This window comes from Cnephaeus nilssonii (assembly GCF_951640355.1).
Source record: "Cnephaeus nilssonii genome assembly, chromosome: 11".
In the NCBI taxonomy this organism is placed as follows: domain Eukaryota; kingdom Metazoa; phylum Chordata; class Mammalia; order Chiroptera; family Vespertilionidae; genus Cnephaeus; species Cnephaeus nilssonii.
In genome coordinates this window covers 33,428,696-33,448,792 of record NC_137082.1, presented here as the reverse complement: position 1 = coordinate 33,448,792, position 20,097 = coordinate 33,428,696, and the positions used below count along the sequence as shown (strand labels likewise).

The 20,097-nt window shown below is 58.0% G+C and overlaps 1 protein-coding gene across 1 annotated transcript; it reads right to left on the bottom strand.

Annotated features, from left to right (window-relative positions):
- Positions 1-6,931: 6,931 nt before the first annotated feature.
- On the bottom strand, positions 6,932-19,880 carry MYLK2 (myosin light chain kinase 2). The gene is made up of 13 exons (XM_079784605.1): positions 19,669-19,880; positions 19,058-19,195; positions 17,596-17,887; positions 16,420-16,712; positions 14,739-14,844; positions 14,140-14,233; positions 11,646-11,755; positions 11,419-11,560; positions 9,761-9,831; positions 9,534-9,662; positions 8,822-8,974; positions 8,544-8,676; positions 6,932-7,601 (listed from the first exon to the last, which is right to left on the bottom strand). Exons 1-13 carry the CDS (start codon positions 19,718-19,720, stop codon positions 7,521-7,523), a joined length of 1,794 nt encoding a protein of 597 aa, XP_079640731.1. The 5' UTR covers positions 19,721-19,880; the 3' UTR covers positions 6,932-7,520.
- Positions 19,881-20,097: the final 217 nt, after the last annotated feature.

The following is a 20,097-nucleotide window of genomic DNA, read 5'->3' as shown; positions in this document are numbered from 1 at the left end:
CCTCCGTCCCTACCAGGGCTCCCCTCCGCAGTGCGAAGCTGTGTCGGGACAAGGGCCATCCCACCTGACTCTGCTGCAAGGACCCTCCCCACTGCGGACTTGTCTGAGCCAGGAGGAGGTCACAGCCCCCACGCCTCCTCGAAGGGAAGGGCGAAAAGGGCACTGAGTCACCTTGCTAAATCTCAACTGAAAACGGTAAAACCAGTGGTATTTCAGGATGTTCCAGAGTGTTTAATCACAGCAGCTCAGATTCTTGGAATATCAGAGTTGAAAGGGCGTCTCCTGCTCAGTTTCTGAATCCTCTCTACACCAAACAGTGCGCATACCACATGGGGTGCCAGGACAAGGGAGCCCCTGACTTCAGAGGCACCCCGCCCCCTTTGGCAGCTCCAAAGGACTGTCAGGAAGTTCTTCACCTGCTGGTCCTTTGGTCTCTGCTCTCCCTGCCCCCAAGGCGGCCACCCCCACCCCCAGGGCTGGGCCTTCAGCAGCTCCTCCGCCCTCCACATCTTATCTCCCCTCCCGCTCTCCCACCCACGTTTCCTTCCCTGGTTTCTGGCATTCCATTGCCCAGAGTTCAACACTCCTTCCCACACCCCAGGCAGCCCCTGGGCCAGGGTGGGGAGACCTTCTCCCTTGGAGGGCGGGTGCTCTGAGGCCACCAAGTGATGAGGAAGGAGGAAGGGGGAGGCCATGGCAGCCAGCCTGGCATGTCCGCCTGCTGGGAGTGTACGGAACCCAGGAATCCAGGCCTCAGCCAAGCATGTCCTCCCCACACGGGCTCCCATCTCCCCGAGGGCTAGGCTGCCAGAGGCAGTAGGTGCAGCAGCGAAGAGCAGGAGCTCTGGGAGCCCAACTGCCTGGGTTCAGATCCGAGCTCTGTCAATTCCTAGCTGTGTGACCTTGGGCAAGTTGCTTTCCCTTTCTGTATGTTTCTGTGTTTATCTATAAAACTAGAGGCCCAGTGCATGAAATTCATGCATTGGGGGGGAGGGGGTTGTCCCTCAGCCAGGCCTGCACCCTCTCTAAGTCCAGGACCCCTCAGGGGATATCTGACTGCCAGCTTAAGATCGGGCCTAAGCTGGCAGGCAGACATCCCTCTCGCAGTCCAGGACCCCTTGCTCCTTACTGCCTTCCTGCTCACTGCTCCTTACCGCTCAGCTTGCTGTTCCTTAGCGCTGCCCTGGAGGCGGGACAGGCTCCCGCCACCGCCACTGTGCTCACCAGTCGTGAACCCGACTTCTGGCTGAGCAGTGCTCCCCCTGTGGGAGCGCACTGACCACTAGGAGGCAGCTCCTGCATTGAGCGTCTGGCCCCTGGTGGTCAGTGCGCATCATAGCGACCGGTCATTCCGTCATTCGGTCGATTTGCATATTAGGGTTTTATTATATAGGATGTGGACATTAACAGTACCTACCCCCATGGGGTTGTTGTGAGGATTACATGAGCTAATATTTGCAAAGTGCTTAGAATAGAGTCTAGTACATGGAAGCTGCAATATAGTTGTTAAGTACAATACATAAATATTTGGGCCCTGGGGGCATGGCCCCTTAAACTGATTTACCCCCAAGGAAAGGCCACGCTACTGTGGAGGTGGGGGGAGGCAGGGAGGAAAGACTGATGTAGACAAGGCTTTGGATTTAATTCCTGGCATCTCGTCTTCCTGGCTGTGTGACCTCGAGCAAGTGGACTCGCCTTCCTGAGTTCCAGTTTCTTCATCTGTTAAATGGGGACAATGATTCCAATTCCCAGGACTGGTGTGTGGGAAACCCGCACATTATGTGCGCCATTCAGTCAACGAGAATAAAGTTGGAACGTAAAACAGCCCCACTGAAGGTCTTGTAACCGCAGCCCAGTCCTCCCCGCCTCTTTGCCGAGGCAGAACTTCCCTCCCAGCAGGTCTGGAGGTGCCGAGCCCCCTGTTCCGACTGGTGATTGGCTGGTGACGCAAAGAGGCAGCTGGTAGGGCTGAAGGAAGCCGCTGCAGGCTAAAAACAGGCCAGCGTCAGCCAGAATCCTGCTGGTGTTCCCTGGAAAGGCCAGGCCCTGCTCCTGACCACAGTCCTCGGGGTGCACCTGTCTCTCGGATACAAATGAGAGTCTAATCCTCCTGCTCCAGGTTAAGACAGCCGGTTCCCTGGAGAGTCTCTTTTTCACTCGCTGTCCCCCCACCTGGAATGCTCACCCCCCACCGGCGGACTCCTCCCACCCAGAGCCCAAGTTAAATGTCCCTCCTCAGAGAAGCCCCTCCCCTGGATCTGAGTGGGCGCCCCGAGACCATTTACCCTTTTCTTTCTCTGCAGCCTATCTGGTTCCTCCGCTGGCACCTACTCCGATGCGGAAGCATGCGTTTCTGGTGTATTCACTTTGGTCGTGTTTCTCCTTAAAACGTGAGCGTCAAGAGGCGGGGGTTGGGTCTGCCTTAATCACTGTATCCACTTCCTTAACCCGGTGGCCAGCACAGAGCAGGCCCTCAATAAAGGTCTGCAGAGTGGACAAGTGGAGTCGTGGTCAGCCATTCATCCGTTTGCCATGGATTGAATCTCAGAGGGCTCCCTGGCCCCCTCAGAGCAAAAGCCCAAGTCCTCAGGGGCCCGCGTGCCCTGGCTTCGCCTCCTCTTGCCCTCCCCTGACTCCAAACAGCCTTCACACTTGCTCTTCCTTCTGCCTGGAACAACCGTGCAGGAACCCCTCAGGGCTCCCTCCCTCATGCCCTTCACGTCCTCAGAGAAGCCCTCTCTGGTGGCCACATGCCCACCCACCCCACCAACACCTTCTAACTTCATCTCTGCCCTTCAGACTTCTCCTGCTCGAACGAAGTCTCACGAGGCCAGAGACTTTGGTCAATGGGCTGCTGGTCCCCAGAACCTAGAACGGCGTCTGGCACGTAAGAGGAGCCGGAGAAGTAGCTGTGGGACGAGTATGAGGTCAGCCGCCCAGGCCGCTCTGCACATCTCACGTACCTTTTCTACTGGCTGCTATCGCCCCACTTCACAGGTGGGGCTCTGAGGCTCAGAGAAGGCAAACAAATCGACTGGAACACCGTCTGTCTGACCGGCACCCAGTCTCTGCCGCCAGCCTGTCTCCCGAGAAGTGTATGAGATCTGTCCCCCGCCTCCTGTCCCCACTTCCTCACAGCCCCTCAGGCAGACATGGCTCAGCCCCTGTCTGGTCTCCCTGTCTCCAATCTCCTCCCGCTCACTGGCCTCCCTGGCTGCAGAGACCCTTCTGAACCACAGATCTGACCACACCCCTCCTTTGCTTAAAACCCTCCCGTGGCTCCCTGCTGCCCCGATCCAGGCTGGCATTCGAGGCTGCCAGACTTCTCCAGACTTATCTCCCGCCTCATCAGATGCGAGAGCCTCACTGAACTGCTCCCAGACAAGCTTGCTCTCAGCTCCAAGCCTTTGGACACGTGACCCCCTCTGCCTGGAACGCCCTCTTCCCTCTGCTCCTATTTGCCCTCCGCTTGGCTGTCACTTTCACTGGGGAGAAAATAGGGGTTAGTGTCTTCTTCCATTTCCCGCTTCACTGTCATCCCCAACTTCCTGCCCACTGGGGTCCTAGGGGCTGTGAACTCCCCAAGGCTGGGGACCACGACTAATTCGTCGCCAGGCTCTAGACTGAGGCCAGGCCCAGAGCAGGGACTCCACAATTAGCCATGAGGTGACTGGACGTGTCGGAAGTCTGACTGCCGGCTTTGCATCCTGACTCCACTGTCTACTGGCTGGGAACCCATGGACTTGTCCATCAACTCCCTGTGCCTCAGTTTCCTCATCTGTGCAAAGCTGGCCGTGAAAATACCCACTCACAGTGTGGGGATGAGTGAGCTCATACGTGCAGTCACTTGGTACAGTGCCTGGTGCTCAATAAACAACGCCGTGAGAGTGAAGGAGGGAACAGGTGGTGGGCAGCTGCGCGAGTGGCAGCTTGGTCCAGGTGGGCTCCTCCTTCAGGACGGCCTGGCTGCTTCACACCCTCGAGGCAGCCCTGTCACTGGCCGAATCTTTTCCCTCCGCTGCCCTGTTGGGTCCAAGGTGGCCAGTGGAATCTGAGGCCAGTGGACACAGACAGGAAAAGGCGGCGTCACCAGCCTTGGTGTAATCCAAACCAGATGCAGCCTCAGACCCATGGGGTGGTCACTGTGGGCTTGGCCAAGGCCCAGAGGCAGGAAATAGCCTTGGAGGAACGCTCTCTGGGCTGGGACCAACCAGGAGGAGCTGTCCCATTGAGGCCGTTAACCCTTCTGAGCCCACAAAGGGGGCCAGGACACGGGCCGAGGAAGCTTGTGGTTCCGGCCCCATGAGGCACAGAGCACCTTGCAGGAGAGGCCACAGCATCAGCCGTGTGCTGGGCGCCATGCAGGAGGAGCCCACACACCAGGCTCCATGGCGGGCAGGGCACACCAAGCAAGGGGCAGGGGGCAGTCCTAGCCTAGCACTCGGGACTTGCAGACCCAAAGCGTTGGCCCTGGCCTGGCTCCAGCTGGCAGGCCCAAACCAGCTGAGGGTTCATTCCCTCCATCAGGTGGCTCCTAGGGGGGAAAGCTGCTCCCCCCTCCCCCGAGGCTGCTGGGATGGGAGCTCCAGTGACGGGTGCCGGGGCCAGGCCTGCAGAGAGGCAGAGACTCGGTCCCATTTTAGGGGCTGCCACCCCAGCTTTTTCCTAGGTGTGCTCTGAGTTCCTTGGAAGGAGCAAAATCTCTCTGAATCCCCAGTTCCCTATCCATATTGCTGCCTCCAGGCACCAGGGGAGGCCCAAAGGAGGTACCTAATGAATCAAAAAGAGCTTTCTAAGATGTGCTCCTGGGAAGGGATGGGGACAGAGGCAGAGATCAGCCTGTTCCCTGGGTCTGGGTGGGCTTCTTGCCCCGGATATATTCACTTGCTATGTGACCTTGATCCAGTCACTTTCCCTCTCTGAACCTGTGAAATACGGTGAATGAACACCCAGTCCCATATCTTGATTATCACCATGGCCCTAGGAATGGCAGAGGAGAGCAGAGCTGAGGGTTTCATATTAGGAAGGAGGGGAGTGAGGCTTGTGCTGGGAGCCAGGGGTCCCGGGTTCTAGGTCCAGCTGTTGCCGTCTCTGCTGAGCGGCCTTCTTCGTTCTGGCCTCGGTTTCCACAGCTGGACCCAGGCCCTAAATCTCTGCTGTCACTGGACCTCATTCCTCCTCCCCGCCAACCCACAGCAGTGACTCATCCCTCATCATCACGCTGTGTGGCCAGAGCTCAGCCTGGGTGGGGGCCAGCGAGGCTGAGAACTCAGAGGAAACCACAGGCCCAGCCCAGCTGGCAGATGGCAGGTGGGCAGGCAGCAGGGATCCTCGGCCATGGGGGCCTGGCCCTGAAACTCATTTCCCACCAAGAGCCCAAGCTAGGCTCCCAAGCCCCTCCAAGCCCTGACTAAACACCCCACCAGGCCCAGACCCCAGAGTCACCCACTCCGTGTGGCACCTGCTGCAGCAGGACTCTGCACCCACCTGCTGGAAGAGGGCAGGGGTGGCGGTGAGGAGCCTGCCATGGGGTGGTCACTGTGGGCTTGGCCAAGGCCCAGAGGCAGGGGACCAGTGTTCATCACAGAGGCAGGGGAGGGAGGGGGTGAACTGTCGTGGTCTCGGTCTGTGGGCAAGTCCAAGCTTCCCAGGAGGCAGGCAGCGCAGCAGTTAAGAGCATGGGCTCTGGGCCTGGATTGGGTACAAATCCTGGCTCTGCCACTGACCACTATATGAGCCTGAGCAAGTGGCTTATCCTCCATGAGGCTTGGCTTTCCCATCTGAGAAGTAGACACAACACAACGCCCGCCTCGCAGGGTCACCGTGAGCAGTGGATGCGATCATGAGCAGAGCTGGGCCAGGCCCGCACCCAGAAGGTGCGCCGTGTATGTGAACTGCGCTCACTGCCGTTCCTGCTGGGACCCAGAGCTACGCCTCCAGCAGGTGGACCAGCTGCCCTGCTGAGGTCAGTCCCCCTTCTGACCAATGTCCTTCCTCACAACCAGAAAGGCTGCACCCTCTTAGGGTTAAGCTCTCCTGTCACCCCGCCCCCAGCAGATGGGGCCCCCTCCTCTGCACTGCAGGCCTGTGGTGGGTCCAGCAGAGAACAGCTCTCTCCCGGGGCCTCCTGGGAGTCCCCCCTCCCTGCAGGCCCAGCGGAGACTCTGCTCTCTGCTGACGCCTTGCTCTGGTGAGAAGCAGGGCGGGCTCAGAGCAGAACCCTGCTCTAGGAGATGGAGAGTTCATTTCAAGCCCCAGCTTCTGACTTGTTGAGTACTCTTCACGTTTCCTCCCCTCTATGAGCCTCAGTTTCCCCCTCGGTAATAGGAATAATAATAATAATAATATCTACCACCTAACCTTTCTGAGAAGAGTAAATGAGTTAATATACATACACGTGCTTAGACAGAGCCCGGTACACAGTAATCACCCCATAAGTGTTAGCTGGTGCTGTGACTTCCCTCTCACAGATGAGGAAACTGAGGCACAGTGTAGGGAAGCCACCTGCCCTGATCATGCCCTGGGCAGTGTGGCTCCTGAGGCTGCACCGGTGACGATTACACTGGGAACCAACACATGGCTCACTGGCTGGCGTGCAGCAATCAATGAATGGGAGCCGCCTGTGACTTCATCTAAATGAATGCAGAGAGATGAGGCCACATCCAACCTGTACATTTATTTACAAGGCACAAGCTGAGAGCAGGTTGGGGGCTGCCCACGGCCTTTGCACTCCTCCGGGGCCTGCTGACTCCATCATCTGAAGCCCACGTGGCAGGGATGGGCGCCCACAGTGGCTGGGTTGAGCCAGCGAGGCCCTCAGGCAAGTTCGGGGGTGGTCTTCCGTGTCCCCCAGGCCGCTCCCTGCCCCCTCCGCCAGGCCTGGGCTGGGCGTCCTCTCTCTCACGCGGAGTTCCTGTGTGTTGGTGGTCGGCAAGGAAGGTGGGTGGGAGCTGGAGCTGGCCAGATGGTGTGTGCTAGGCCTTATCGGTTGGGTGTAGGGAGGCAGGCGGGGCGTGAGGAGCCTCCTTCACAAAGCCTGCTCTGTCTCCCGGCAGCTGGGCCTCAGGAATGGACTTTGTTGCCTTCCTGCCCCACCAAGAGCCTCCCGTCCACAACTGCAGGAGCCCCACACCCTGGGACCCCAGCCCGCCCACTTCAGCTGAGCGCAAGCTCAGGCCGGGGGTGCCCGGGTGGGGCCAAGCAGGGTCACCAGGCCAACAGTTCCACAGGGGGAGCCGGGGAGGGAACAAGGGGCCTGTGGCATCTGGGCGGTGGCTGAGGGGCCGGAGCCTGTCTGGGGAGGCGTTAGCGGGACGGATTCCGGCCACATCCGAGGCAGCTCTCATCGGGGAAGCGGTCACTGTGTGGGGGCGTGGGGAGCCCCGAGCCTCCCAGCCTGGCGCAGCCTTGTCCTGGCCTGCCCACCCTGGGGTCTGGCCATCTGCTCTGGCCTTCTGGGCTGTGAGGCCTCAGCCCTGGCCACCGTGCAGCCGCATCCAGGCCTCGGCCGCTTCTGGGGCTCAGACCCCCAGAGCCATCAGTGCCCCTGAGCTGCTGATCTTCTTGAAGCGATTGGCAGCGCTGACAGCAATGAAGTTTTTCTGGGGGGTGGTGGAGAGGGGTCCCAGTCAGCATCAGGGCAGCTGAGTGTCTCCTCAAGTCCCCTTTATTGCAGGAGGGCCAGATGCCAGGGAGGGTGCAGTGCTCAAAATGGCCACAGGAGGCGCCACGACAGCACCCTCCAGGATTCCTTCCTTCCACAGATTTGTCAGCCAGACTAGTGCTCTGTCAAGGTGCTCCAAGCAAAAGACAAACCCCTCGCCATGGCCAGTGAGTCCCCCGACACCCTGCCTCCCGCCCCTCTCTGCGCTCATCTCCCCCACCCCTTTGGGTCTCCATCAGTACCGGTTTCCTACCTGCTCCTCACACTTGCCAACCATGCTTCTCCCTCAGGGCCTTTGCACTGGCTGTTCCCTCTGCCTGGGACACTCTTCCTCTGGGACCGCTCACCCCTCACCCCCTTCGGGTCTTTGTTCACATTGTCCCTCTCAGTGAGTCCTCCCTGAGCACCTCTTTAGCAGTGCGACCTCTCCTCTGGCACTCCTGACCAGCCTTGTTCTTCTAGAGCCCTTCCTTAACCTTTTCATACCTCCCAACACCCACCACCACCACCACCTCCACCACCAAAAGTAAGTCCACTAAGACTGAAATCCTTGTGTCTTACCCACCGGTGTATCCCCAGTGCCTAGAGGTAGTAGAGGCTCAACCAATATTTGAGAAATGAAGGAAGGAAGCCTGTGATGAGGTCAGAGACCTTTTCCTGACCCTGAGCCCCAGGCGGACGCCCCTCCTCAGGGTGGAGGGGGTGGGTGGGAGGTCAGGAGCCAGCCCAGGACAAAGAGAAAAGCCAACCCTGTTTTCCAGACAGGGCCAGCCCGGTGGATGGAACCTGCCAAGGCAGGACCGGTGGGGCCCGAACCTGGTGCCAGGAGCGCGTCCCGCCCTGCCGCCCTTCCCTTCAGCCACCCCCAGCCCCGTGGTACCTTCCAGCGTCTCTTCATGAGGTATTTCTTAAGCAAGATCTGGGACTTGAGGCGTCGATTACAGCGCTTGGCTTTCTCTGCCAGGTTGTTGAGCCAGGGGTGGGCGAGGCACTGGGCAGCGCTCATGCGGGCCCTGTGGGGAGGGTGCAGCGTGCAGAGGGTGGGTGGCATGCCCACAGGCACTGGAGCCAGCCGGCCTTCCAACCAGGTCCCACCCAGCCTGCGCACACACGCACTGGGCTCGCACAGGGGGGTTCGTGTCCTGTGGTGAGCCTCACCCCTGGTCCTTGACGATGAGGTGGGAGACAAAGTCTTTGGCCTCATCTGACACAGCCTCGAAGGTCTCCTCGTCAAAGTACCAGTTGGCAGCTAGGACATTGTTTAGGGTCTCTGTGTCATCATCTCCCAGGAAGGGGGAGAGGCCGCTCAGCCTGGAGGGAGGGGATGGTAGAGGGCAGCGAGGTGAGATTGGAGATGCTAAGGCACCTTGGAGGGTTTGGGGGATGGGGACAGATCCTAGGAGGCAGCACCAGATGCTGAAAAGACCCCCAGCCTCTCACGTGGGACAGACCTGAGTTTGAATCTGGCTGGGTGACCTTGGGCAAGTCACTTCCCCTCTCTGAGCCTCACTCTTCTCATCTGTAAAATGGGCATAATCATCCCAGCTTCCCAGGGTTACAGTGAAGGAGAGGAATGGTGAGTGCACAAAAATGTCCACCACCCGTGCCCCCACCCGGGGTCATCAGAGATCTGCTGCCCAGAGCCCTGGGCCGGGATGCTATGCCTTTAGGGGCCTTGGTTTCTCCATTTGTAAAATGGGTACCAAGTTCCCCTTTCCTGGTTCTCCCTGACACTCCCAACACCCAGCAAAACCCTGACGGAGTGAATGAGTGAGGTGAGACCACCTCACCTGGACCCCAAGGCCAGTCTTGGCCTCAGCTGCCCACCAGGCGCCCAACCCCAGGAACACCATGCTCCCTTGGGGCTCACAGCATGTAGGTGATGACCCCCATACTCCACATGTCTGTCTTGTCGGAGATTTGGTCGTAATTCACCACCTCAGGAGACAGGAACTCTGGGGTCCCAAAATTCACCTTCAGCTTCTCGTTGGGGTTATACCTGGGGGTGAGACCAAACGCTCAGAGCACAGCCCACTGCCTCTCCCTTGCCCTCTGCCCTCCTCACAGGCTGGCCCTGGCCTCCCCCCGAGGTGGTACCTCCGTGCCAGGCCGAAGTCAATGATCTTCACCAAATGGCCGGTGTTGTTGACACACAGGATGTTCTCTGGCTGAGGAGAAGGGGTGGCCCGGATTGGCCTCTGGCCCGGCTCACCTCCCTCCCCATTCAAGTCCACCCAAGTCCCAGGTCCAGCCAGAGGCCCAGGCTGCCAGAGTTAGCAGCCCATCCGAGCCCCCAGACCCGCCTGCTCCAGGCACAGATGTGGAGCCTGAGCCCCTGAGAGGGATTTGGATGAGGCCTCCCAGCACCAGGCTTCTGGGCGGGTGCAGACGGCATTTTCCCTCATCTCAGGCCAGGAGGGAACAGTGTTCTAGCAGTTCTGGGGATGCAGCAATTCTGTGCCCTGGTGAGGGGCTAGTTCAGGGTCAGCACCAGGTACGAGGAGCTCCGGAGACCAGAGAAAGAAAATACTAGCTCAGGGCTCTCAGAGGAAGCCTCTTGGGTACGGAGGGGCTTCACGCTGCTCCCGGCATGCTCTAAGAGGTGCTACTCTTGTCTCCCCAGTTAGGGATGACGCCAACACCTACAAATGTCAGGCCCTGTACCCGTCACTTTCCGCGATTAGCTCCTCAATCTTTCCAACAGCGCTGTGAGGCGGAGACTGTCACTTCCCGTGCCCATTTCACAGCTGAGAAAACTGAGGCTCAGACCCAGAAGTGACTTGGCTACAGTCACCCAACAAGTACGTGACAGTGCCAGGGCTTGCTGGCAGGACCGCCTGACTCCAACGCTGGTCTTTCGATATCATTCTGCCTGCTGCCAGCCAGCAAAGACCCATCGTGCGCGCTGCAGGGTCGGGGCTGGGCAGACAGCGTGCTTTCGGTCTTCTCTCGGCCCCTTTGCTCCCCACCCTCAGTATCGACCTAAGACCCATAGGTGCTCAGCCATGGCTCCCAGAATCCTTTGTGAGTGAAGTTACTTCAAGGCTAGTCCCTCCCACTCTGGGTCTTCATATAACCCAAGGGCACTGCCAGTGGATCATGAAATCTATCGCTTCCCCTAACCTGCTATGTACCAGGACTGAGCGAGGTCGGAAGAGGGATATACATATCCTTTCATTAAGCATTTTTTGTTAGCGCCTACTCTGTGTGTATTGCTGCACTGACACTATACTGACGGACTTGTTTTTCTGACTCCCCTCCTAGTACGTCAGCTTCATAGGGGCAGGCATTTGTATCTGTTTAGTTCACCCCCGGGTCTGCACCTGCTGCTGGAACACTGTCTGGCATGGAGTAGGCCCTCAACAAATATTTGTTGACTAAAGAGACAAACACCTGCAGTGTCTTTCAGGGCCCAGCACAGAAGTAAATGCTTTTGCAACACTAATTAGTAAGTTCTTTGTGGGAGGCACTGCGCTTGGGGGTCACAGGGCTGCAAAAGACACTTTCAACGAGTATCTAGTATTAGACCGGAAGCTCCTAAGAGCTAGGACCAAGTCTTCTGCTCTGTTTTCTGTCTCATTCTTTATTTCTGGTATTTAGGAAGTGCTCGGTAAACCCTTTTTGGGTCTACAGGTGGGAGGATGGATGGAGGGAGAGAAGAAGGGGTGGGAGGATGGAGGGATGGCTGGTTGCAACACTGATTTGAAGTGGTCAGATGCTGCTCCTGACCCTCCCAGGAGACCCAGCCCCAGTACCTTGAGGTCCAGGTGCAGAACCTGCATCTCATGCATGAAGAGGATCCCGTCGCAGATCTGCCGGACAAACACCATGGTGTCCACCTCGGTCAGCTGGTAGTCCTCGTCCACGATCCTCTCGAAGAGCTCGCCGCCCTCGATGCTGCGTGCACAGACCCCTCTACAGGCTGCTCCTGGGCCCGCGGCACCCCCGCCTCCCCGGCCCCTCCCCCACTGCTGGCACTCACTACTCCAAGAACAGGATGATGTCATGTGGGGTCTCGATGGCTGCGTAGAGCTGGATCAGATTGCGGTGGTTGAGCTGGTTCATAACCTCGATCTCAAGCATCACCATTTCCTGGGGACCAGGGAAGTCGGGGGACCATCCAAGTGTCATCACTCCCTGCCCTCCACCCTCCAGACCTGCACCCTGACGGGAACCTGGCCTGGACCACTGCCCAGCCTCCTCCTCGCTGGCCTCCTTGCCCACCCCCAAGCCTGTGTCCTCACCACCCCCAGTCCTTCCTGCTGGGACACCGTTCCTTTGCAGTTCTTCCTCTCCTCCTGGCAGAATCCTGGGAATCCAAGGGCCCGGACCTCCCCGCTCAGCTCTCCCCTCTCTCCTTGGCATTCTCCTCAAGCCCCATGACTAGATAATTCCACCCGAATGTGATCAATCTCCAAATGCATCTATCTCTCCACCTCTGAGCGCTCCCTTGAACCCAACACACCCATATCGCCAACTGCCCAGCTGTCATTTCCCTCGGATGTCCAGAGGCATCGCAACTCTGTCAAGTCCAAAATTAAACCCTCGTTACCACCCCTTCCCCACAGTTGAGCTTGTCCATTAGCAACAGGACATCGCTCCTCACCCAGGTGTGCAGGACTACAGGTTAGGAGCAATCCCAGATTCTTCTCTTAATCTTGCTTCCGCACACCCCATTTCCAACCCATTAGCCAATCTTCTGACTCTACCTTCAAACCAGATGACAAATCCAATGATTTCTCACCTCCTCCACCACTGCCTTCCTAGCCTGCGCCACCATTATTTGTCACTTTGAGAAAGTTTGCAAGCCAGTTGTCACATTGGTCGTTTGAAATCAGTTATGGTAGAAATATTTACACCACGGAAATTGGCAAATGCCACCAGTAGAAATGGACTTTCTCCCTGGACTTTCTCACTCCACCCCCCACCGTCCCCAGGACATTGTATCACTCCCTGAATCACTTCATCTCTCTCATTCCATGCCTCCATTCATATCTCACCTTACATACATTCCTCAGAGAGGCCTAGCCTCGCCCCCCTCTATCTGCACATCCCCTCACAGCTCCACACTCCCTGTTTCTTACCTGCCTTTATTTTTCTTCCTAGCACTTCTCAGTTCCTGGCACCAGGCTTAATGTTGCATTTTGCTTTTTAGTTGTCTGTTTCTCTTCTCTAGCATGTCAACCCATAAGGGCAGGGACTCTTTTAGTTCACTGCCATTTCCTCTGCACATTGAATGGCACACCAAAAAGTGCTTGGTGATTAATTAACCAATAGCTGCCTCCAGTGAATGTATGCAGCACACATGGATTGAGCATCTACACTGAGCCAGGCCCATGATAGAGGCCTGGGGACCCAGCAGTCAATAACATGGATCCAGGCCCTGTCAAGTGGAAGAGGCAGAGAAAGACAGAGTCACATGGAAAATACGTGCCTCCCACGTGTGCTCAGGCTCCGGCACTCGGAGCAGCTCCTCATGCTCTCTCTGGGCTCCAGGCCCTGCACGTGCGTGGTCTCTGCCTGGAATGGCCATAAGCTCACTTCTCCGCTCCCTCTGCCTCAACTCAAGGGTCCCAGCATTCCCTGCTATTTCCAGCACTCAGCCCTCACCTCCCACAGTCCCTCCTTCTTCATAGTCTTCATGACAGCAGTCCAGGAAGGTTCCCTGACCCACAGGCTGAAACAGGAGCCTCCTCTGCCCTCTCCTCACTGCCGCCCTGCCCTAGCTTTCCCGGTTACAGCTCTCACTACACCAGGAGACTCCCTCGCTCCATGCGAGCCTCTGCCTGCCCTCCCTCCTTCCTTGTTCCTTCCTCACTTATTTCCCCTTCCTCCCTCCCTCCCTCCCTCCCTCCCTTCCTTCCTTCCTCCCTTCCTCCCTCCCTCCCTCCCTCCCTCCCTCCCTTCCCTTCCTTCCTTCCTTCCTTCCTTCCTTCCTTCCTTCCTTCCTTCCTTCCTTCCTTTCCTTCCTTCCTCCCTTCCTTCCTTCCTTCCCTCCCTCCCTCCCTCCCTCCCTCCCTCCCTCCCTCCCTCCCTCCTTCCTTCCTTCCTTCCTTCCTTCCTTCCTTCCTTCCACAACAAGCCCTGCTCTCGGCCTCCCCTGAGCCAGGCCTGGGCTGGGTGCTGGAGGCAGAACTCTAGACCAGGCCTGTTCACTTTGGTGCTGCCTGAGGGCAGGGACCACAGTCACTTCACTTCCAGACGCCCAGTGCCCAGCACAGAGCTGGCCCAGAGCCTGCACTTTTCAGTGTTTGTTGAATTGAACGAAACAGAGGGCATGAATACCCTGTGCCTAGAAGGGGAAGTCCCGGGATGCGTTCACTAACTGAGGTGTCTGGTTTACATTTAGGGGCATCAGGCCCCAGTGTAGGGCTGTCCATCTGTCCATCTGGACAGACACATGGGTAGAGGAAGGTGAGAGGCCCCCACACTCCAAAGATCCCCTCTCTCCCATAGCCACGCCCCCACCCCACTACCTTGTCTTTGGGTGTCTGTTTCTTGATGACCTTGGCTGCCAACTTGAGGCCGGTGGCTTTCTCTGTACAGGTGCAGACGGCTCCAAACTTGCCGCTGGAGAGAGACGAGGCTGGGGGTGAGGGGGTGAGGGGGCAAGGGCTGAGGGGGCCTGTGCTCTGGGCCCATCTGGATCCCCACCATGAGAGGGGGGCACTCGTCCCAGCCAGCCCTCACTCCTTCCTGAAGCTCTACTTCTGGGACAATGGCCGAACCACACAAACCGTGGGCACAGGAAGGGCGGGCTGATCCGAAGAGTGGTCCCTGATGTGACAACCTGGAGCTCTGGGCCCCAGGGAGGAAACCTCCAGGGCTTTTTACAAAGCAGGAATCCACTGAGACAGACAGGAAAATATGTGCGCTCCTATAGGAAATACTGAATGGCCGGTGATGTGTCTGTGTGAATGACTGTGACATGATTAGGCATCAGCCACGTGGCAGCTTGCACATGACAGGCGGCACCACTAGAAGCCATGTGTTCGTTGGCTGGGCCTTGCACAGGGAAGATGTAAAGCTTCAGGGGCTTCGATGCTCTTCAGGGGCCCAGGGGCCCAGCTCTTACCCGCCCAGTGTCTCCTTGGAGTTCATGCTGAATTGACTGCTGACATTCCCGGACCTCAGCTCCACAATGCGGTGGGGGAAGGGGGCCGGGGGTGGCGGGCAATCGTCTGGAGGCAGAGCAGAGCCATCACAGTCAGTGCCAGGAGCTGCTGAGGATCCACCTAGCACTCCCCCCACCCCCTACGCCACCCCCCCCCACCCCTCACCCCCACCCCACCCCTGCCTGGCCTGGGCCCATACCTGGGGGGCAGCTGGCTCCGGGACAAGGGCTAGAGGACTCAGTTTCCAATTTCAGCTCTGCCACCACCATACAAAATGGCCTTGGGAGGCCTCTGCCTCTGACAGAGGGAGGCTCACCTACCCCCCCCCCCCCCACCACCACCACCACCACCACCACCAACACAATGGGGATGGCCCATTAGACTACTGGGATCCTCCCCAGCTACCTGCATCCCAAGCCAGCGGCATTTCCATGGAAGAAAAAGTGATGGGATCTGCCTACCATCCCCTCAAATAACACCACAGGCCGGCCAGGCCAGCGGAATGGGTGTCTAACCTGTGCTTGGCCCGGGGTGGGGAGGGTGGGTGGATGGGGGGGGGGGGGGGGGCGGAGGGGGAGTGGAGGCAGGGACGTAGTTTGGTAGGGAGAGGCTGCCACCTAGTGACCACCACGGTGAACAGGGGCGCTGGCGGTGGACAGGCTGAATCATGGGGAATGGAAACCTCTTTATAAATAGCAAGAGGCGGCAGGGAGCCGGGCCGGGGATAAATCAAACGGCCCTTGGAGGTGGTTCAGGCCCCGTCACCCTGAGGATGTGATCCCTGGGCGGGGCGGGGCGGAGGTCTCTGCCGCTTCTCAGGAGGAGGCGGGGCTCCTGGCTGCCGCCCAGCCGCCAGGCCCGCCCACCCTGTCTGGGTGGCACTGAGCCGCTCACTGGGCAGGCTGGCCAGTCTCCCAGGGCACCTCGGCCCGGGGGTGGGGGGGAGGGTGTCAGGACACTCTGGGCTCTCCTGACCCCATCTCACCCCACCCCCAGCCCCGCCGTACCCTGGCCCAAGCCTGGCCACCCTCTGGCCAAGCTCACGCATGCTCAGTGGCTCCCTGCTGCCCGCTGGGTAAACCACGGCTCCTGGTCTGGTCACCAGTTCAGGCCACGCCGCGGTCCTGCCCCCTCGCACGTGCCAACTTCCTTGGCCACTGCCTCCACACAGACACCTGTGCTCCGCTCACAAGCCCGCCCCACCCCGTCCACCAAGTAGTTCAAGTACCCAAGTCCGGCGTTTTAGTCCTTCTGCAGACTGACTTCCCCTTCCCCCGCCCAGAGAGTGGGGTTGGCTCCAATAACCTGCCTGGCATTTTTCAAAGCCCCATGTCAGCCAAAGTAAAAGAAAGCCAAAACTGAGCTCTGGCGTGAGGACGCCCCGAGAGGTGCAAGCCCTCTCCTAGCTGTGGATTTGGGGGCACTCGTCCCATTTCCTTTTGCCGAGCCTCCATTTCCCCATCTATCAAAAGGGTCAGACACTCATACGGCCTGGAGTTGTGTGGCCCTTAGATGAATCAGCCTGGGTGAGACATGGCTCAGAGCAATTCAGTCCTCTCAAGTGGGGAGACTTGGGGATCCCCCTCCCCTTTTCCCTTGAGCCCCCAGGCAGCCTCAAGCCCACCCCTGCCCCTGGCCTACCCAAGATCTGGAAGCAGTCCTCCTCCCTGGCTGTGAGACAGAGGGGCTGCCCCACCTCCCATCTCTCCGGGGGCACAGCCTGGAACTCGATCCCCCTCGAGGTGTCCCCTTCCACCTCAGCCTGGCCTGGAGCCTTCTCTCCTGCTTCCTGCTGGCTGCCTCGCGGGATGTTTTCCCCTCCTTCTGCTGCTTTGGCTGGCACGGGATCTGGGGGGCTGGGGGTCACGGGCACCCCTTCAAAGATGAGCTCCGATGCCTCATTTGGGGGCTTCTCAGCCAGCGGCTTCTCTGGGCTAGAAGGTGAGAACACAGAGGTGGTGCCCTTAGCAGCCACAGCCTCGCTGTGGCCTCCGGCCGGTCTTCTTGCTTCCAAAGCCTCATCTGCTCTCTGGAGCCGATGTAACCCTGCCCCCCAACCCCAAGTGCACGGGGCAATGTATCCAAAGCCACTTTTTGCAAAATCAAGGGATGTTAATATTATCACAAATGACTGTGGTCATTATCTTGACTATTAATACACTAATAGATAATAACTAACCATTAATAGGATTATTGATATGATCAGTCATTATATGGATATAATTAGGGAGGTAAATAGCTTTTGATTCATAAAAACAGTAGCAATGTGATTGATATTAATATAAAATTTAAGTTGATAGGGTGTTATTATTGTGGTTTACAACATATCATTAATGACCTGGTTAATCTGATTAGCACTCAGGTAAGTGTAATTGATTGCATCATAAGACTGATGCTTTCTTATGAAAAGTATTAGTAAGTTATGAAAGTGTTAGGAAGGATCTACCAATCTGCTATGAATCATCTTTCCATGTTATACTGATAATTATATTAACAAGAGGGGTTTTCCTTTCCTCCTGATAGCTCGGCTCCACCCTCGGCTAGACCCAAGTGCACAGAATATGGGGAACTCTGGACTTCGGGTGCCTAGAGAAGAGGAGTTCCACCTGAGCGGTCTCTGAGGCCCTCTCCTGCCTGACGTGCTGGGCTTCTGTGAAATTCCTGCTTTATGCACGGGGACGAGAAGGCGTAGCCAATGCCCAGGCCAGAGGGAGCTGCACATCAGGACTGCCCAACCCAGCACTGATTCCCAGGACAGAGGAGCTCAGCCCGACCCTGGGACAGAGTCCCTTCCCTGACCCCAGGCAGGGCACTCACCTGGAGATGGCAGCAGGGCAGCTGGGGCAATGCAGAAAGGCTGGTGAGCCCCTCCTGGCCGCTGCTTGGCTCTCTGTGGCCTTCTTTCGCTCCTTGGACGCTCCAGGATCCTGGCTGCCCGAGGCCTCCTGGTTATCGTCGTCGCTGGGCTTCTTGACACTGGCCTCAGCCGTCTGGGTCTGCTGCGGCAGGGCTGCTGGCTGCCCAACACTGCCCACGTCGCCTTCTCCCTCGGGGCCCTGGCTGGTAGTTGAGGGCTGGGCCAGGCCACCTTTCCCTTTCTCTGGGGCACCTTTCTTCATGGTGGGGGGACCGGATCCTTTCTTTGGGTCTGGGGGGCCAGGTTCTTTCTTTGGGTTTGCGGGGGCAGGTTCTTCTTTCTTTGAGGCTAGGGGGGCAGGTTCCTTCTTTGGATCTGGGGGGCCAGATTCTTTCTTTGGATCTGGGGGGGCAGGTTCCTTCTTTGGATCTGGGGGGCCAGATTCTTTCTTTGGATCTGGGGGGGCAGGTTCCTTCTTTGGATCTGGGGGGCCAGATTCTTTCTTTGGATCTGGGGGGGCAGGTTCCTTCTTTGAGTCTGGGGGGCCAGATTCTTTCTTTGGATCTGGGGGGCCAGATTCTTTCTTTGGATCTGGGGGGCCAGATTCTTTCTTTGGATCTGGGGGGGCAGGTTCTTTCTTTGGATCTGGGGAGCCAGATTCTTTCTTTGAGTCTGGGGAGGCAGTTTCCTTCTTTGGATCTGGGGGGACAGGTTCCTTCTTTGAATCTGGAGGGGCAGGTTCTTTCTTTGGATCTGGGGGGGCAGGTTCTTTCTTTGGGTTTGCGGGGGCAGGTTCTTCTTTCTTTGAGGCTAGGGGGGCAGGTTCCTTCTTTGGATCTGGGGGGCCAGATTCTTTCTTTGAGTCTGGGGAGGCAGTTTCCTTCTTTGGATCTGGGGGGACAGGTTCCTTCTTTGAATCTGGGGGGGCAGGTTCTTTCTTTGGATCTGGGGGGGCAGGTTCTTTCTTTGGGTCCGGGGGACCAGATTCTTTCTTTGGATCGGGGGGGCCAGATTCTCCTTTCTTTGGGTGTGGGGGGGCAGGTTTCATCTTTGGATCTGGGGGGGCAGGTTCTTTCTTTGGATCGGGGGGACCAGATTCTCCTTTCTTTGGGTCTGGGGGGGCAGGTTTCATCTCTGGATCTGGGGGGGCAGTTTCTTTCTTTGGTTCTTGGGGACCAGGGTCTTTCTTTGGGTCTGGGGGGGAAGGTTTCATCTTTGGTTCTGGGGAGCCGGGTTCCTTCTTTGGTTCTGGGGGGGCAGGTTCTTCTTTCTTTGGGTCTGGGGGGGAAGGTTTCATCTTTGGGTCTGGGGGAGCAGGTTCTTTCTTTGGGTCTGGGGGGGCAGGTTCTTTCTTTGGGTCTGGGGGGGAAGGTTTCATCTTTGGGTCTGGGGGGACAGTTTCTTTCTTTGGTTCTTGGGGACCAGGGTCTTTCTTTGGGTCTGGGGGGGCAGTTTCTTTCTTTGGTTCTTGGGGACCAGGGTCTTTCTTTGGGTCTGGGGGGACAAGTTCTTTCTCTGTAGCTGGGGGTCCTTCGCCTGCTGCACCTTTAGGTGCATTGTCTGTAGAGGAGGTGAGACGTCAGTCAGGATTCACCCCCCTTCCCCTCTCTCCCCAGCCAGGCTCACCAGAGACCAGCTCTGGGCCCAGGTCCCCACTAAGCAAAGATTTGCAAATGCTTGTCCCACTGAGCCTCTGGGGCCCCTTGACGGGCTCTAGAGGTGGGCTGCTGGGATCTCAGAGTCCTGTATGGAGGGCTCCTGGTCCTCTGCTGGGCCCGGACATCCCGTCACTCCTTGCCCTGTATTTAGTGCCGTCCATGAAAGCTTCACATTTTTCTAGTTTCTCTGGGGAGGAATTCATGTAAGCTCTTGACCCGCCCAGTCCTACCCAGAGAGAATTCGGATTTCTGAGTCCCCCATGCACCACACAAAGAGGTCTTGGGCACAGAACTACCACTGAGGAACTGGCCCAGACCTGGATTCAAACACCCCTTCCCAAGCTCCTCCCTCCGCCTCCTGCCCCAGCTTGGCACCTGTTGATGAGCTCTGGATTCCCAGCTCCACTGCTCCGTTTTCTGTCGCCATGAGGTAGGAAGGCGTACGCTTCCGCTTGTCTAACTCAAGTCTTTCTAGCTGCAGAGAGAAGCATGGGGTGTGTCAGGCTGTCGGAGTCCTCCTCTTGTCAGGCCGAGAGGCCAGGGCCAGCTGACTGAGGGGAGAGAGGTACCTGGAGCAGAGAGGGGCAACCTGGTGGCCGTCTGTATTGCCGCGGCTGCCCAGGAGCCGTCCGGGGGCAGTTGTAAGGGACTGGGCCGGGTGGGCAGAGGCGGAGGCAGGGTGCAGGCAGGGGAGGCGGGGACGGAGGAGAGGATCTCTTACACCAGGGGCCATGCAGCTCGGACTGCCACCACCTGTCACTCTTGGCCCCCATTCAGAGGACACAGCATTCTTCCCACGGACCG